Source organism: Glycine soja, chromosome 15, assembly GCF_004193775.1.
Source record: "Glycine soja cultivar W05 chromosome 15, ASM419377v2, whole genome shotgun sequence".
Lineage (NCBI taxonomy): Eukaryota > Viridiplantae > Streptophyta > Magnoliopsida > Fabales > Fabaceae > Glycine > Glycine soja.
This window is the reverse complement of record NC_041016.1, coordinates 43,148,958-43,168,398: the sequence shown is the minus strand read 5'-3', so window position 1 is coordinate 43,168,398 and position 19,441 is coordinate 43,148,958. Positions and strand designations below refer to the sequence as shown.

Below are 19,441 nucleotides of genomic sequence, written 5' to 3'. Positions count from 1 at the left end.
CTGGGTTAACTCTAGAGTATGGTATTATTGTCAAACCCTTTTGAGTTAACACATAATGACTTAAGAAACTCATTTCTTCTTTCATTTAATTTTCCTGACCAGGATATAATTTTATTCATAGAGCTCAAACTCATTACCAAGAGTTGATGGATTCCTTCTTGATTAATCATTAATTCTACAGGTATTTAATCATATTCAATATCCATTCAGCAAGTGCTCTAAAACATTAGGTGTCCGGAATCAAAATACAACAAATAATCTGTTAATTATTATGACAATCTCAGGTCAAAGAAAGCTATTATACATCTTCTTGAGAATTTTCTATTGACAGTTTATGGTAAATTTTAACCATTAGAAAATTTCAATTGAGTCAGTTCAATTATCACATCAACATGTGACTCATATATATATGCAAATTAATAAATGAGATCTATTAATATTTATCCAATAAATATTATCACATATATATTAATCTATCCGGATTATTGATATCCTATTTACAATAATCCTATGATCAAGAACGATTTAGATTAAAATTAGAACAAACTTGTTTCTCATTATCATAATCTCTATTATAATAACAAGTCTTTAATTTTAATCAAGGACATTATCAAATGAACCATTTAATCAAATAGCGAAATATGACAATGAAAATAAAATAATACTTTATTATTAAAATTAGAATTGACTACATGATGACTTGGATCGTGGGCATACAAATTTATTCCCAATATAAGGAGCATCATTATGTGGGTTAAGCCCACCTAAAGAGGTGAAGAATAGTTGGATAGCCTCTCCAATGGTGTTGTGGTTAAGACAGGTTATCCCCAAGCCTTGACCAGATGCGGTATTACAGTGGGGGAGATGTTCTGAAGTCCAACGAGTGGTTGGTAATTGTAAAACTCCAATAGGTTGTTGGTTGTGTTAGTGGAAAATCTCATCTTGAAGGATGAGGATTGGACATAGCCCAAGGTTGGGGTGAACTAACACAAAAATACCTGTTTTGAATCCTTTCTTTCCTTCCTCTTTACATTATGTTATTTGTTGTCGTATATAATATTGCATCTGCATTAGAACATTCTGAGCATCAGAATGACAAATATCATAATGCATACACAAGAAAATTTTCATAACAGGCTTAATTGTTTTGTAAAATGATATTTATAACTAAATCATGCTCTTAATAACAAGTTTTGTTTTAAACCAATTCTATTATATGCATCAAAGTATGAAAACTGTCATAAAAATGAAAACAGTTTTGTGCATAAAAAAAAACTAGAAACAACATCTTAAACAATAACTTTTTGAACACATCAAAGGTGGTAATTTGCTAATTATTTAGGGTCAAAAACCTCCAAATAAATGTGGACACCAAATAAGGGGAATTGTCATTATATATTGTCATAGTTTTTATCAATTTGTATCTTTTAACAATTTAATATAATTAATTTTATATGAGAGTATGGAAGAAAATAGTGGGTGATTTAGAAAATAGTTAAAGGGTAATAACTAAGGTAAATTAAAATTTGAGAGAGATGCTTATAGAAATGAGTTAGGATGAAAATCTTCGACACCGCAAACACATTTGGTGATCTTGGAAGCAGAACCATTGCAAAGAACAACATGAAAATAAACTAAAGAAGGATTCAAATGACATGTTGGAGAAGAACACGTTTGAGCAAAAAGAGAGATGGAAAGCAAGAAAGTGATATGTGGTAGCAATTGAGATTTTAATGTTGGAGGTGGTTTTGAGAGAGATGCCAAGCAAGAAAGAGGCAATCTTAAGGGAAGCAGTTAGGGAAAAATCCTAACCATTTAATTGGTTTTGTTTGAATCGTCAAGTTGATTTAAACCAATGGACACCCTTATATAAATTCAGATATCCATATGTGTTTCATGTAATTGAGAGAGATATATTATTACATGCATGCAAAGATGGCACACCTTTAGGGAATGTGTGACTAACTCTATGTGATTGATGTTGTGAATTCTATTGCCATGTGCTTGAGTATACATGTCATGTGATTAATGCATATGTTGTTTAAATTTAAGATGTTGCAATTAATATATGTAATGTTGGGCCTTAGTTTGTGATATAGAGTAGCATTTGGATTGGTTTGTAATTTGATTGTGTTGCATTTCTCTTTATTGTTTCTATATGTTACCACAACCCTATTTTATTTTTATTCTTTTATTCTCAAGATAGAGTAAAATGAATTTTATTCTTTTATTTTATTTTATTATACATATTTTGTAACATTCAACAAACAAAGTCGTTAATTTATTCTAATGTTTTTATTGATGTATCTAAAAAATTATAAATTTTATTTTAAATAACTACATTGTAGAAAAAAATAGAGTAACATCAAATAAAAGAACTATCTTCTTCAAGTTTTGTCAACATTGATCTTAACAAGAGAATGTCCAAAAATACAAGATCTTTGCAAGGTATAATGTGCATGAGATGGGTATCTCAATCACATGTATGCTAACCTACCATGACCTTCACATTCATAATATTCAATAATACTTTATTTTTTCTTAGTTTTAACATGTATAAAATAATAGGATAATATGTTCACAATTCATGCAACAATCAATGAGTTCCATGGTTCAATTGGAATTTTGAATTATGTTGCATGTGAGAGATGCCAAAAGAGGAAATCAATACACTTGTAGAGAATGCAAACAACTAGTATCCAACAAGGTTTAATGTTTTGTATATAATGAATTACTTTTATAACATAATTAAATAAATATTAAAAACTTAAAAACCTTTTTTAGGTTCAAGATATAATCGAAAGTCTCTGATGATACCAGTGTAGTAACATTCACAATGTTCAATCGAGATGTGTAACAAATTCTAAACACAGCAACATTTGAATTCCTTCACGCCCAAAATACAAGTAAGGCTGACATACCCCAATATTAAATACCCTTTGCAAACGCACTTTCATCCACTAATTAATATTAAAAAAAAGGAGTCCGCTTCACCATGACAAATATCATTCCAGTGAAGAACTACTTATAAGTTAAGCCTAAAACTACAAGCATCCAACAAGTCAAAAGGCGCATCTTCATCATCTAATGAAGAAGTTTGTCAAATCTCACAAAGTCCATTAAGAAAAAAAGGCAAATAAACAAATTTTCACAAGTCAAAGTCCAAAGCTACAACTATCCATAATTCAAAAGATGCATCTTCATCATCAAAAGAAGAAGAAAGTCTATTAAAGAAAAGTGTGAAAAAACAATCTATTATAAGTAAAAGCTCAAAACTACAAGCATCCAATAAGTCAAAAGATGATTCTTCATCATCAAATGAAGTTAATTCAATCTCTGAAAGTCCATTAAGGATAAAGGCGAATAAACAAGTTGTTATGACATTCTCTAATGAAGAGTCAATCTTACTTTAAAGTTTAAAAAGGAGCACACCAAAGAAAACAAAATTCAACAACAGGTCACCGACAAACGAAAATAAATACAAAAATTCTATTTAAATGAACAGTTTTCGATGTTTTATTTGCATCATTTTTATGTTTTTTACCATTATGATTGACTATTTTTTCTTTCATTAAGTATATTTCTTTGACTGCTTTATTATGTCAATTTCACTTTAGTCTTATATCAAATTTATACATAACACTTATCTTCACCTTAATTAACTTTAGTTGAGTGATCGGTCTCTAATTATAGAATATTTTCTTAATTCTAAATATATTGACAAATAAAAAAATCTCAATTTATACGTAATTTTTTTTATTTCTTTTGATAAAAAATAATATAAAATATCATTAACAAATTATATTTTTAAATTTAATTTATCAAACAAATAATTTATTTAAATATTTCTTTAATTATTTATCAACCCGCGTAACGTGCGACCTCTATCTTAGAAGTTTGTGAATCTTTCCCTTTTATTTGTTTGAGACTAGCATGGTTGAGAGTTGTGACTTTACATTGTTTATATTTATGTGATAGAAATCTTTATAGCCCTGTTGTCATGTGGCTTCTATACCATCTATTTTATCTTTTGAAGTTATACAAATTAGAAGTTTAAACCTTATGTTTAACTAATATGCACTAGACCTTTTTTCTTATCGGTCTTTATTTTTCATTTTTATTTATTGAACTTCAATTATAATTTTTAAACAGCTACATGAGAATCATAAAATTGATAATATATGGGTATTTTATTTTAATTGCTAAATTATTTAATTATCATAATTTAGAACATATATGTGAATATATAATTTCATTCTTCTTTATTAGGTACATGTAACATTCTACCTATTTCACATTTTACGTTGTAGAGTAGACACTTTATCATAAGTTTTTAGAGGTTTTTTTTTGTTATTTGAATTTTGAAACTCATTTACAAGAACTGCATTTTGAGTAGTTTTAAAGATAAACATCTTTATTATTGAAAAAAAATTCTCATTATTTTCTTTAGGTTGTTCAGAATAATTAATTTCAATTTCTAAAAATGATTTCTAGTTTCGACATAACAAATCCTTACACTTATCACTCACATAATCTCTATCACAATACTTGCATTTAGCCTTCATTTTCTTGTCACTTCCTAAAATAAGTTTTTGAAAAAAAGGTTTACACAAAAGATGAAAGACTCAAACATTTTATTCAACATTATAGATTAAATTGGTTTATCTTCTTTAGCTAAAATGTTATTTTGGTCCACATCAACATCAATGTTAACACTTTCATCTAAACCAATGTCAAAAGCATCCATATTTGAATAATCAAATCTAAAATAATTAAACTAAAATAAAGTAAGATCAAATGAATTACAACAAACACATACAATGCCAACACAAATGAACAAAGACTAATTTCCTTATCTTATATTCAGATGTAGAATTATATTGCAACTTAGAAAATTCAAAATAATCTAATTACAATTTTTTTATTACAAATCTATTATTTTTTTACACTATCAACAAAATAAATATTGGCAAACAAGTAATAAAAAGTTGGAGAAAATATGAAAAAAAATCAATTTAAGATAGTTCAAATTTTCATCCCTACTATACATTTTATTGTTTTTATCATTATCATTCAAGTACCCAATCAAGTGAAGATCAAAGACAATGAGTCGTACAAAGAAGAAACCAAAAGGATTTGCAACATATACTAGAGATTTTGAAAGAATAAGAGATTTGTTCAAAAACTTTTATTGTGTTGTGTGATTAAGGAACCCTCTGGATTGTGACTAGAGTAGGCTGTAATCAACCTACGTTCTCACCAGCGATGATGACTGAGCAATGTTGTGGAAGTAGCAGATGATGGTGACAATAAGGGCAAAAAAGAGGGGTAATAGATGTAGCCTCGACTAGGACAGATTCAAAACATACAATAAAATCATGTTTGTAGGTGTGTCTCTCTATCTATGTCTACAAAAGTGATGTCTCTTCTCTACCCCTTCAAAAAATATAACACATTGTATAACTTTCAAAATTATGAGTCAGCCTACAAGGGTTCACGAACCAAGTCTACTTAGTTCATGGACTACACATGTTTGACTAAATATCTAATACAAATGATTTTTTTTATTTGTTGATTGTTTGAGTTACGTGCTAAAAAAGTCGATTTGTTAGTATAAACCCATATGCCCACCCTTACAAATAAGTTGAAATTGGTAAGATTTGTGGAACCCTTGACTCCAATGCAACAATCAAGGTTGGATAAGGAGAAGTGTTAACTGGAGCCTTATAAGTAGTAAAATTATACTTTATTTGTTAATCTATGTTGGTTTATTATTATTCATGTTAGTTATTATCTTAATTATAGAGACTTATGGAAGGACCAATGCATGAAGACATCGTGACAATGACTAAGATTATATCTCGTCTCTTGTTTTTAGAGATTCTTGGTGGAGGGAGGCTCTTTGATAGTTTTCTCTTTTATTATATTTTGGGATTAAGTCTATGGCCAACATAGAGTGTGTGATGCATCCCTCTCCTCTTCATGATATATTTTTTGCATATAGGTATACTTATGAATAGATATACACTACTTGTGAGATATTTAGATGTTCTTACTTCTGGGTTGTAATGTCATAGGGTACAATGTTGTATTGCAATTGTTCATACTATTTATGTGCATTATACAAAATGTTTTATGTTTATATGTTGAAACATTTAATTACTTTCATATTGAAAATTGAGAATTAAATTGTAAAAAAATTACACACATGTTCATTAGTTAAGAAGAGGTTTTTAACTTTAGAATTTACATGTGGTATTAGAATATATGTTATCAAATTTATGTTTTTTCATTATGATGATTTTTTTTTTCAAATTTTATGAACTCTAACAGTTAAATATATAAGAATTTTGTTTCTACTTCATGTACTATTTATTTTTTTATGGTATGTTTTGATTATGTTTTTTTTTCTTATTATTGATTTATAATGTTAATAATGTTTTGATTTATTTATTGGCTCTTAAAATTAATATTGAGAGTATGGATGTAAAAATCATTATTTAAGCTTTAATTAAATAATATTGCTTATATTGATACAATACTATTATGTATTACGCATATTTTGATTGAAACTCATTTTGGAATAAATTTTCAAGCATGAATGTCAAATCCGTGCATATATACATACCTTAAGTTTATATGTATAAGTCGGATATAAATTCCATGATCAAATTGATTAAACGTAAATTTAAAAGGTATGCAACCATAATTGTGAAACTCGGTTTGGTCTGGCAGGTTCGAACGACCCAACCGGGACTCAATGGTCTAACTAGGCATATAATTGATTTGGGACGACATGACCAGTTAGGTATCGAATCTTGGTTGGACTAGTCCAATTCTATCGATTTTACAAAAAAAATGAATCACCTCTACAACGTCATTTTGATGTCTCATTGTTATTAATTGTTATTTTTGGATTTTGGAGTATAAATGAATTTTTCTTACTCAAATAATGTTAGTTATAAACTTATATATAATAGATAGATACATAATTTTGAATTTTTAATATATAGCAAACCAATTACTAGCCTACCAGTTGGACCACTGACCCATTATCTCGATCGGGTTAATGATCGGACCAGGTTTCACAACTATGTACATAACTGATAGTTATTCTTCAACTTGCATTTTTTAAATTCTAATTATTATAGATTGTTATTGACTTTTGGAATTGACATCAAAAAGCCGTGAACATGAAGCAATTGTGAATATTTAATTTGAAATCCAACTTTTTGGCCTTAAAGTTTGGTATTAATAAAAAAAAGAGTTTAATGAATTTATAGTGACACTATAAAACATTTTTATAGAATCATCCAATTATAAATCACTATTTGTATAAGTTTCAAGGTAATTATTATAAATGTCAACATACTTATAACACATGGTATGTTATGATTGGATGATAGATTTGTTAGTCACCCAAGTGGTCAAATCTTTAAGTTTATTTAATTTTGAATTAATGATATTCTTTTCAATAACACAAAATAATGAATATTGAAATATATAATTATTGGTTTATGGGTAGATTGAAATTTATTATTATTGACATTAATGGATTACCCAAAAGTTGATTAATTGTCTGTGTAATCAATAAATATAATTGTAGATGATTTGTGTGTGCATTAATTTTATTTATGTACCCCAACATTATTCTAATGGGTTCATTTTTAGTTGTCGTATGACGTTAAAATTTTATAAGCATCATTATGTTATATGTTGTGTTGATGCATCACCCAAAGAAAGCACCAATATGCATTGATCGTTGTTTGAATATATTATATATGTAGCATGTGTTTTATGTCTCAAAATACTTGTGTGAAATTTGATTATACGACGCTAGTTATCATTTGACCCAATTTTCATGTATCATCGGTGCAGATTTTTATTGGACTTAACATTTCTGATTGAAATAAACAAGTCAAATTTCACATCGGTGTTATGGATCTTGATTTTTCTATATTGGAAGAGAAATATGCTACTATTATTCATTTTAGTATTAATGAAGACAAAACTCATCATAAAGCTTGAGAAAAATCTAATAGATTCAAACAAATGTTTATGAAAATGACTATCACATACAACATTACGACAACTCTCCTCAAGACCAAAAGTTTCAAAGAATTTATGGGATTAGTGGTAGAGTGCTCCCAAACAATTCATGAATCTTTTGCTGAGACATTAGTAAGTACATTGACCATTGTGAAGTTTGATGACTTACATACTATGCATGAGTATGTTATTGATGTAATAAACATTGTGCAAGGCTTAAGACCTTTTGAGTGGTCGTCAATAAAAACTTCCTTGTACAATTTATTCTTAACTTATTGCCGGTTGAGTATGGTTCGCTTCAAATGAGATATAATGCAATGAAAGATAAATCAAGTGTGATTGAGTTGCACAATATGTTGGTTCAGGAGGAATTAAGGCTTAAAAATTAAGGAAGTCACCGAGTCCATTGTGTAAGCTGCTAAGAGAATTAAGCAGCTAGAAAGAAATTTACAAAGATACTTGATAAGAATGAAAGGTCATTAAAGATTAATAAAACATTTGTGCATATTCAAAAGAAAGCATAAAAAGGTAACAATTGCCATTAGTATAAAAAAAAACTTGGACATTTCCAAAAGATTTGTGCAAACCCCAAGGCTTGGCTGCCCAAAATTTAATTGAAGTATCCATAATATATGATTGATTGATTTTGGATGTATGACTCACATTTCTAATATGATGCAAATATTTCTTACAATAGAAACCATGAACCTAAATGTGGAATTTAATTTCATTCTATAAATGTTATTGGAAACTCTTTTAATTTTAGTAATGGGTGTTTTAGTTTTTTTTTAAAAATATAATCATATATCTCATTGGTATTATTATTCTTTGTGATGGTTTACATAAATTGAATTTAGATGGTTTCTATGTTGAAACACTTTTGATTTTACATCATAATGTTGCCACTAAACGTAGTTTAGTGAATGAATGATCTACTATAATTTAACAAATGTTTGTCATACATTTCTAGAGAAAGAATGAAAAGATTCATAAATAATGAAATTCCTCTAATGAAATCGCATCATTCGAAAAAGCAATGAAATTGAAAGATTCATATTCATATGCAATTGTTAAGGGATGGCCACACACAAAACAAAATATCTTATGAGAGTTATCTATTTCAGTTCAATAATCTCACTATAACACCCCTTTGCATGCTCAACACGTGTCCCCTTCCACATAAACAATTCCCTTAATAATTTTTCAATAATAATAATAATAATAAATTTAATTTAAGGAAAACTTTAATAATAAATTCAATTAATATTTTTCATTTAAATTTTAATATAAAATGATCTCTTTATGCTAATTGTTAACATAATACCTATATTGAATGAGAATATTTTTACAGACAAAAGACTTAACAGTATAAAATAATCACAAACAATAATGTATGATAAGTTTGATAATTTTTATAATAATTATTTTTAAAATTATAACAAAACCCTTATTTTTAAAATTATAACACCCCCTATTAGAAATGAGAGTTTTGTTCTCAACTGAAAACAACCAAACCAAACACCCCCTAAAATAGGAAACCAAAATTGTGATAAAAAATATGGTGATAAAAATGACGGATTAAAAATTATAGGGGTACTAAAATTGTAATTTAGACCAATTAAGAACATTTTATTAAAATAAAACTCTTTAAAAAATTTAAAGAAATAGTTCTTCTAAATATGAGTTTAATGCTCCTACCATCACAATTTACCTTGTTTTACACTATCTCCCCATTAGAAATTATTGTTGTTATAATTTTAAAAATAATTATTATAAAAATTATGATAAAAAACAAATCAGGAAACAACCAAACCAAACACCCCCTAGAATAGAAAACAGGAAACAACCAGACAAATGAAAACAATACATTCTCATTTTCAGTTGAGAACAAAACCCTCATTTCGGGTAAAATGAAATTGTGGTGACAATTAATGTAATTTTAAACAAATCTAAAAATACAAAAAGATATGAAGTCAATATATCATAAATTTTCAGTATTTTTATTTCATGAAAACAGAAAACAAGAAGTCAAACCAAACATATTTTCAAAATTCTAATCTTTTGAAAATGAAAACATTTTTTCAGAAAATGAAAACAGTAAATGAAAACAGAAAATGAAAATGCAAACCAAACACACCCTTAAAAATTCATAATTTTGGTTCAGTTCTCTATTTTGCATACATTTATTTCTATTATTTTTTATATCTTAATTATTTAAATTATTTTTTATTGTATCTCAAGTGAATATGTTAAGTATAGGATTCAATTCAATCAAAATAAAAGAAAAAATGTATGCAAAATTGAGGATTAAATCAAAATTGTTAATTTTTTAGAACAGTGGTACCCAAATCTTGAAAAAAAACATGGAATTCAAATTTGTGAATTAAAAGTTGTTGCGAAACCAAGATTATAATTTAGCTGCTTAATTTATAATTTTTTATTTATTTGAAAAGTTATCAATAATTAAAAATAATCTTATATCAAGCTATAAAATTCTTGTTGTTGGTGTCGAAGAGGCCTAAAGCCCAAGGTTATTTATCATAAATTTAAAATATAATGTGAATATTAAAAATATTTATTATAATTTTAACTATAGCATAATTCATTAAATATTTATTTACTATTGAATTATTAATTATCTAAAAAAATATTTACCATATGCATTGCACATATCAAAATACTAGTTATTAATTTAATTGACATACATTCTTAATGCAAAACTTTTTACATGTTTGCTAACTTTTAAAACAAATGTTCTATAAAATACATCTCATTTTGTTATTGAATAATATGTATTTCTTATTTTAAATTATTTCTAATCATTGATAATTTTTCATTAACTAATATATGTATTGACAATGTAAATATTCTTTATATTGTCATTTAATTATAATATTTTTTTTCTTACTTTAGTATTGATGTGAAGCAATCCTGATTAGGAGTAGTGACTAATTTTGATTGACTATAATTGATCATAAGTACACAAAAGATATATATTTTCCACCTAACATGCATAATTTTGACTTTTATAATAATATTTTAAAATTCAAATTAAAGATAATTTTTTTATTAATTACGAGATAAAAAAGGATATTTATAATATAACTGAAATAATAATTTAATAATAACAATAATAATAATAATTAAATTCACAAATGGAAAAGATTCATAACTTTTTTTTGGCTGAATGAAAACCCATTATATACTTCTTTTTTTATTTATTTGAAAAACAGATTAACTAAGATTTTAAGCTTCTCAATTATACTCAATGTATTCTCAAAAACTTTAATTTTTGAGAATGATTATAAGATTAATTCTCTATTGGGACTTAGTCACACTCAAATCCAGATTTTCTCCCACAAAATACAAGTTTGTTGCCAACCGATATATACCAGTTAAGTATTCATTATATTTTCTAATTTAATTTAAAATATATAAGTATAATATTTCTTATTTAGTTTTAGTTTTAAATATAATAATAATATTTTTTTTTTATTTTTACTGTTGCGTGGGTCCCACTCTTCTACCTAGAATGCTTAACTCACTCTCCTACGAAAGAGAAGAGAAAAGAAGACAGTTTTTCGTGTTAGTGTGTATATAAAATCCGATAGGTAATTTCACTCTAAGAGACCCCCCTCTCTCTCTACAATCAGGTTCTCTCTACGTTCTCTCTGATTTATTTTTTCTTCTGCCTCTATTTTTTCTCGCGTTTTCTCACCCGTTTTCCCAACGCTTAATTTTCTCTGCCAACAAACAACTCCGTGATTATGCTCTCGATTCTGATCCTTTTTTGCGTTTTCGATGCAGCGGTGATTTTTGTTTATAATAGGAGGATCTGATGTACTCGCTCGTGGATCTCAGCTATATTCACGATCATGATGGCCCTTGAAAATTCTGGTTTGTCTCTCATTCGTATCCCAATTCGCAATTTTTGTTTCGAAATTCTAATTCAATTCTGTTTTTTGACTTCGATTGATGCCAATTTTGTTTTTTTTGTTTAATTTTCGGTTTTTGTTTTTTTGGTGTGTTCTAGTGTTTGATTGTGGAATTTTTGTTGTTGTGGAGAGTACTGTGTCATTGTGTGTTTGCTTTGTGGTGTTTTCTATTTGGTTTGATCGGTGGTTTGGTGCGGTTGGGAGTAATGTGTGTGAGAACTGGGCTTGGATTGAGCGGTTTTTACTTGTTTTGGGTCTAAATTTACTTGTTGAACTGCAAGGAAAGGTATATTTTGCGGTTATGCAACTTAGGTGTTGAGATTTGGAATGCTTGGTATGTAGGAGTGAGGATGGGAAGTGGGTGGCATGTATGAGTGTGTGTGGGGTTTGAGTTTGATGGATTCGGTGGAGCTGACATGTGAAGAGTTTAGACTTTAGTGTTAAAGGCATGTGTGCTGGAGTGAATACCGGTGGGATACCGGCATGGGTAGTAGAATTTTGGAACTTAGTTCATTAAACTAAATTATAAATCTTGTTTGATTAGTTGCGGATAGCAGAGTATGAGCAAGACTTATTTTATTGTGAGGGATCTTTTGATTCATGATTGTGCATTAAGTACTGGAAAACTTAATGATTTGTCAGTTGTCATCTCATAAGAAATGGATACATAGAGATGTCTATTATCTATTTCTTTTGAGAAAGCTGAATATCTTAGTGTTCTCTTTGTGCAAATAGTATTTTTAGTCTCGGAACTTGTAGTTTTAAGATTTTTTCTAGATTTTCCAGATTTATGCTTGGGCCCATTGTGATCTTTTTTTCTTTCTTTTTATGCAGAAAATATGCAAATAAACTGTGAGGCATCTTTAAAATGCCTCCAGGGCAAGGGATTTCCTTGCAATTTTCAAAGTAATGGGAATTCTATGGAAGGCTTTACAGAGCTTAAAAATGAGCCTGGTACTCACCCTGCTGGGGATGTTGCTGACCCTAACTGTCACTTAGGAAGTGAGTTTCTTGAGCCTTCCAATGAATTCCACACAAAACCTACTTATCACCAAAATTACAGCACCTGGACGCCCTGCCATTTTAACTCTCACAAGGTGCAGCAATGCCAAATGAATGCTTTTGAGAGCCATTATTATCCTTATCCTGTTGAGAACCCACTTCAGTATGTTCCTATTAATATGGTTGCACAGGGTTACCCGCGTGAGCAATATCAGGAATTTCAGTATTTTGTGGTGATAGACTTTGAGGCTACTTGTGACAAAGATAAAAACCCCCACCCTCAAGAAATAATTGAGTTTCCATCTGTTATAGTGAGTAGCATCACTGGCCAGCTGGAAGCGTGTTTTCAAACATATGTGAGGCCCACCTGCAATCAGCTTCTGACTGATTTCTGCAAGGATCTGACTGGTATCCAGCAAATTCAGGTGTGTGAAGGCAAATCTTACACTTATGAGAATGAAACGATAACAAAAATAGCTGGACAAACCGTTGTATGCACTTTTTTTTGTGATTTTTAACTCTTCATTTTTTTTTTCTTATTATTGAACTAGCAATTACATTACTGTGTGCATTGTCTTGATGTCTATAATGTTTGTATATGGTAACTCCCTTGGCACAATATATCCAGCTCATACTCCTCTTGTTGACCAGTAATGTCTGCTTGAGAGTGGTTGTAGAACAGAAAGATTTTCGTGGTGTAGAATTTAATTGATGATTTTGTTGAATTAGAAAAATGTTTAAGGCTAAATTACTTCTAAATATCTAATCAATCTACACGGGCAACTATGTATACAAGGTACAATACTAAAAAATGTGTTACATGAGGAATCATTTCCTAGACTATAGCTAACCAACAATAATTGCTCAAGAGTAATGACAGCTAAACTAACACTACTCATGATACATATGCTTAAATCTAACATTTAATTCTAACACTATACCTCTAAGTTGGAGCATATATGTGACAACCTTTCTACAAATAAAGTCAACCTGAGCCCCTCTAAGCCTAAGAGATTTAGTAAATATGTAAGTTATTGTTGGAGTTGACCGAACCAATAGTGATCTCAGGTGCAAGAACCTTTTTTTTCCCTGAAAAATGGTAGTCAATATCAATGTCCAATGCACAGCTCGGAGTAAAAAAATGGTAGTCAATATCAATATCAATGTCCAATGCTGAAGGCTGAAGCAATTCCTTAAGTTGGTTATTACTGCCTAAGCTACTCGACCTTTGCAATAGCAATATGTTCTGTTTAGGACTTATCAATGAGATTATGTAACCTTCAATGACAACACAATACCTTGAAGTTGATCTTGTAGTTGATGATAAACCTGCTCAACCAGTATCAAAATAGCCAATAATTTGAACATTTCCTTTGTTTCCATAAAGCAACCCTTTATCTAGTGCTCTCTTGATGTATCTAAGAATGCAAACCACAGCTTCTCATCGATTTTCACAAGGAGCATTCAAAAATTGGCTTACCACACTCAAAGCAGAAGTAATGCCCCATAGTTAATGTTAGGTAAAGTAGTTGAGTTTACTGGCATGACATCTATATCCAGTATAGGGTATGTGAGTGGCTCCCCCTAACCTGGTAGGAGTTTGACAACGGGATCCGTCAGAATATCAGTCAGTCTACAATCCAGCATGTTTGTTCCCGAAAGTATGTTTAATAGCATACTTTCATCTTGAGTGATGGCAGCACCTCCATTAGATTTAACAACATGATATGGATTTTTTTTTTTGTTGGTAAAATTGTTGGAAAGCTGCCTTACTTTGGTTACCTGTAGCCTGCAAGATAGAAAGGGGTACCTATGTAGTGGCTGGCCAGAAAAGCTAAGTGAAACATCATAGTGTGGAGTCACTAGGATACTGGCTCCTACTAGTGAGTTGAGAGCCTACATCAACTAGAGATATGACCAATCTAGTCCATATAAAGCTTGGGCAATCCTCACCTTAGAAGCCAGTTTTATTGAGCTAGGTCCTAAAGCCCAAATTCTAAGAGAAATGATGTTTAAGTAAATGCAATGGCTAGATGAAGAATGGTCGAACAATATAGAAAGGTCAGCCTCATGTTGTTATGCCAACTTGCTAGATGATAGAATTAAACTTTACTGGGCAAGCATACAGAGGGAGCAGTGTAGTTGGCATACTAGAGTCATGTGCCCTGACGCTGTAAAACTCTGGTTATTGCATATATATCTCTTTGTATAACTTACTATGTAACAAGACATCCTTAATGCATAACATGATACAGTGGCCATTAATGAATATTGATTAGCAGCCATGGCTGGAGGTGAAGTAAAGCAATTTTGGGCCATAGGAGAATAGGTATCTCTAGAATTGTGCCAGAATATCTATGTATATCCTTTTCCCACTAGATAGGATTTAAGGCAATTAACTTTTCCTACCTAGACAGTAGAGTATAGAACCAGCAACAACCGGCAACTGTTTTGCCAAGAGATAAGGGGATCAGTTTTCAATTACCGATTCTATTGACATGAAGACCAAAGGGGACACAGACATAACAGGAAGAAGATAATTGAATTGACAAGCATAAGAGGATTAGAGTTTAGAGCTGATGTGATACCTTTGTGTTATGCTATGGGAAGTTCCAATGAAGGAGGCAAAGTTGGAGAATTTGATGGAGTAGGAGATGAAAATAATGGACCAGAAGGGTCTTGATGCAGTGTGTTTATTTTGTGTGTGTGGTTATTTTTAGAAAAATAGAGAGGGTTGAAGCAGCGAGTGGGGGTGTTTGGAAAGTAGCACACACACACATAGTAACTGGACAACACAGGCAAGGAAAAAAAGGGAGGCTTGGATGGAGATGGGTAGACTGGGGTCGAGCCAGTTGGGGTACTCTGTTGTTGATCTAAGGTTGACAACAGTGATTGCAGCAATTGGAAGGTGGTGGCAGCTAGAGGTTGGCACCCCTGAGAGTGGCGGAAGAAGTGCCATAGGTTAGGGCTCAGTGCCTTGAGGGAGGGAGGGCTCAAGACGTGGTGGCAAATTTTATCAATGGAGAATGGTGAATTTTTGGATGGTGGTGGGTCATGACCATAAGCCAGAATCTAAAATATTAATATATAAATGTTGAGAAAAGCTATTAACATGCTGTAGGAGATGAAAACATATTCTAGGAAATAAAATTTACCAAAAGTATCGCAAACTCAAGGGATAATATCATAAATTTTGTAACGCCACTGACTGAGAACAAACAAAAAAGTGAGAAGCAATGAACAGAGCATCAAAACAGAAAGGAATAGGTAGATACACCAAATGCAGAGAGGAATAAAACCAAGAATAATAGAAAGGAGGGAAATAGAGAAAGAGACTCAGCACAGATACGATCAGAGAGAACAGCAAAGGAAATGGTGAGGAAACAGTAGAGAGACTCAGAGGAACATAGGTTAGCATAAAAAATCACATGGATCATGTGCTGGAGATGGTAGAGGTTTTCAGTTTTGCAAATGTTGAGGAGTTCCGGTGTCAGTTTTATAGTCTTGGTTTCTGGTGCTTAATTAAAACGCATCAGATGGTATCTGAACAGTCAGAACTCTTTGTTTTTCATTTAAAGAAAATGCTTAACTGCCACCTTTTCTGGCACAAGAACATGCAAAAATGCCCATCATAGGTAGGCTATAATGCCAAACCTGGAATGCTATTGACATAATATGGCATTTTGCTGAAAATCAACTATACCTTAGCACCCTGGTACCACCCTGACCACTATTTGACAACACTGCACACTGGGTGACTCCTAATATATAGAATGAGAATCTTTGAGGTGAAATTGTGTCTCTAATCAGTTCTTGCAGATAACTAATTAAATTATGTGCAGTATTAATTCAATAGGCATCATTATTTAGATTAGAGCTAATAATTTCTGATTAGTAATTACTCAAGAGTTAGGGACAACTTATATTACTCATTATTCATGAGCTTAATTTAATTCTAAAAGTAGTTATTCTATGTGCTGTTGTATTAGCTACAAGTGGAGTCATTTCCTATATTAGAACTAACCAGCGCCAATTACCTAAGTGTTAATGTTAGCAAATGCTACTCATTAAACCTAACATTTAATAGTAACAAATTGAATTCCTCTATGGTAGGGTTGATATATGCTATGCAGCACAAAACTGAAGTATGTTAGACAGAAGTCCATATTTAATGGGTCCATAATTGGAGAAATGCAGAATATCTTTAGTTGACGCTCTTGATCCCCTCCGTTTTATTCACTAGGTTTTGTTTGTGAGTATGGACATATGGTGCGGTTATTGCTTCTAATGCAATTTTGCATCCCTTCATCTTCAGCGTCAACTGTGTGCATGTGTGTGTTAGGCAAGAAAGTCAACCACAATCTGAGCCAAGGGTCTTACGAGTCTACTATAGTAGGGAAGAAAAGGCCCATTAAATGTATTTAAAACATTTAGAAGGGTTAGTGGGCAGTGAGAGAAAAGCTTATAAATAGACCATTAGTGGGTAATAGGGGGTTCATGGATACATGGAGTTTTGTTAGTTTGACAGGGCCATTTCCTTGTGAGAAAGGAGAGTGCTCCTTTGTATAGTGCTGTATGATTCTTACGCAGTAAAGAACCCAGAGCCATATTCTGTTTTTTTTCCTGTCTCTTTCCTCCTTCATCCTAGCTATAGTCTCTTCACTTCCAATCAAACAGATTCCTAACAGTGTGTATCTCTGATTGGATGATTAATAATATCCATTTCGAGGTATACCCATTAAATTCATGTTGGTAAATGAAGAAGCTCTATTTAGGACGGGCTCAATAGATTTTATATCCTCAAATTACCTTTTTAAACTTATCAGTTGTGTCCCAAACTGACCTTGAATGGTATAAATACTCCAAGGCTTTATAAAGTTTATATACTTCTTTTTTACTGACCTGTCTGTTGCTCCTCAACTTTTACATTCACTCACCTATTGTTTGTTGGATTTCTTACTGTATGGTTCAGGTGGACAGAGGTGTTACATTGAGTGAGGCTCTACTTAGGCATGACAAATGGCTTGAGAAGAAGGGAATAAAGAATTCCAACTTTGCTGTGGTTACATGGTCCAACTGGGATTGTCGGGTGATGCTTGAATCTGAGTGCCGATTCAAGAAGATACGGAAGCCTCCTTACTTCAACCGGTAAATGCTGCAGCATAGAAATGATGACCTATGTTTACCAGGATTTCATGTCATCTGACTTTTGTTTATCTGCTTAACTTATGTTAGCTGGATCAACTTGAGGATTCCTTTCCGTGAGGTATTTGGTGCTGTGAGGTGCAATCTAAAGGAAGCTGTTGAGATAGCCGGCTTGGCCTGGCAGGGACGTGCACATTGCGGCCTTGATGATGCCAAAAATACTGCTCACCTATTGGCACTTCTCATGCACCGGGGTTTTAAATTTTCCATTACCAATTCCATAATGTGGCAGACAGCTGATCGACCACTGATGTGGAAACAGTCACCAGAACAACCAATTGTTTTCCCGCATTCCCCCTATAAAGCAAAGGATATCACTATCCCCGTGGTTCAGTATCACCCTTTCTGCTTTTGTGGGGTGAAAAGCAGCAGGGGCATGGTGAGGAAGCCGTGTCCCAAGCAAGGGAGCCTCTTCTTTGGATGTGGAAATTGGACTGCGACTAGAGGTGCTCACTGCCGTTACTTCGAATGGGCTTCTAACTGAATGCAACTTTTGATCTACTATGATCAAAATCCTAAGTTTGGGTTATGATAAGTTCTATGTAAAAAAAATGAAAAAAAAAATAAGAAAAAAAGAAAGAAAGAAAGAAAAAGGAAGAGGAAGTGTGGGTTATGATAAGTAGTGTTGTCTCTAGTGGAAGCATGTATTCCTGGCTGCGTGGTAAGGTTTCTGCTTCTTGATGAAGTGTAGAGAAATTAGTTGCCTCAAATTGCTATATTCTGTGACTGCTAAACATCAATAGTAGTCTGTCTTTGACTAAAGAGAGAGGGAGCTTCAACCTGTAAAGTTGACTTGTTGACTGGAGAACCATTGGGGGAATATGTGAGGAATGGGTAGTAGTTAGGATTGATGCTTTTACATGCCAAGGCATGGTAAGTTATCTTTTAAATAATCCGTGAAAATAGGACTCGGTGTTTTCTTGCTCTGAATGGGAATCGCTATAGTTTCCTGTGCCCCCTTTTGCTGCATGTCACTCGTGATCACATTCTAACTTAAGACCTTGTTAACTCTACATGCTACGGGTTACGTTTAGGCAAAATTGGGGATGAATTTACCTTAAAAAAACTTAAAATTGGTAGCCACCAAAAAGAAAACAAGAGAGGAATTAAAGTTGAAGGATGCATTAGCAGAGTTTGTACGTTTCCTCTGGCACGTAATATTTTCTCAGTAGTTGTTAATAACATTTATAACCCAAACGAGAGATAAGAGTTAAAGCCTAAAATGTAAACTCATGCCCAAAAATATTTAT

General features: G+C 31.4%; 1 protein-coding gene across 1 annotated transcript; it reads left to right on the top strand.

The window, feature by feature from the left end:
• The first annotated feature begins 11,613 nt into the window (after positions 1–11,613).
• LOC114387819 lies at positions 11,614–19,148 on the top strand. Its single transcript, XM_028348021.1, has 5 exons — positions 11,614–11,702; positions 11,857–11,946; positions 12,819–13,411; positions 17,959–18,134; positions 18,222–19,148. The coding sequence occupies exons 2-5, from the start codon at positions 11,925–11,927 to the stop codon at positions 18,673–18,675; spliced, it is 1,245 nt and encodes a 414-aa protein (XP_028203822.1). The 5' UTR covers positions 11,614–11,702; positions 11,857–11,924; the 3' UTR covers positions 18,676–19,148.
• Positions 19,149–19,441: the final 293 nt, after the last annotated feature.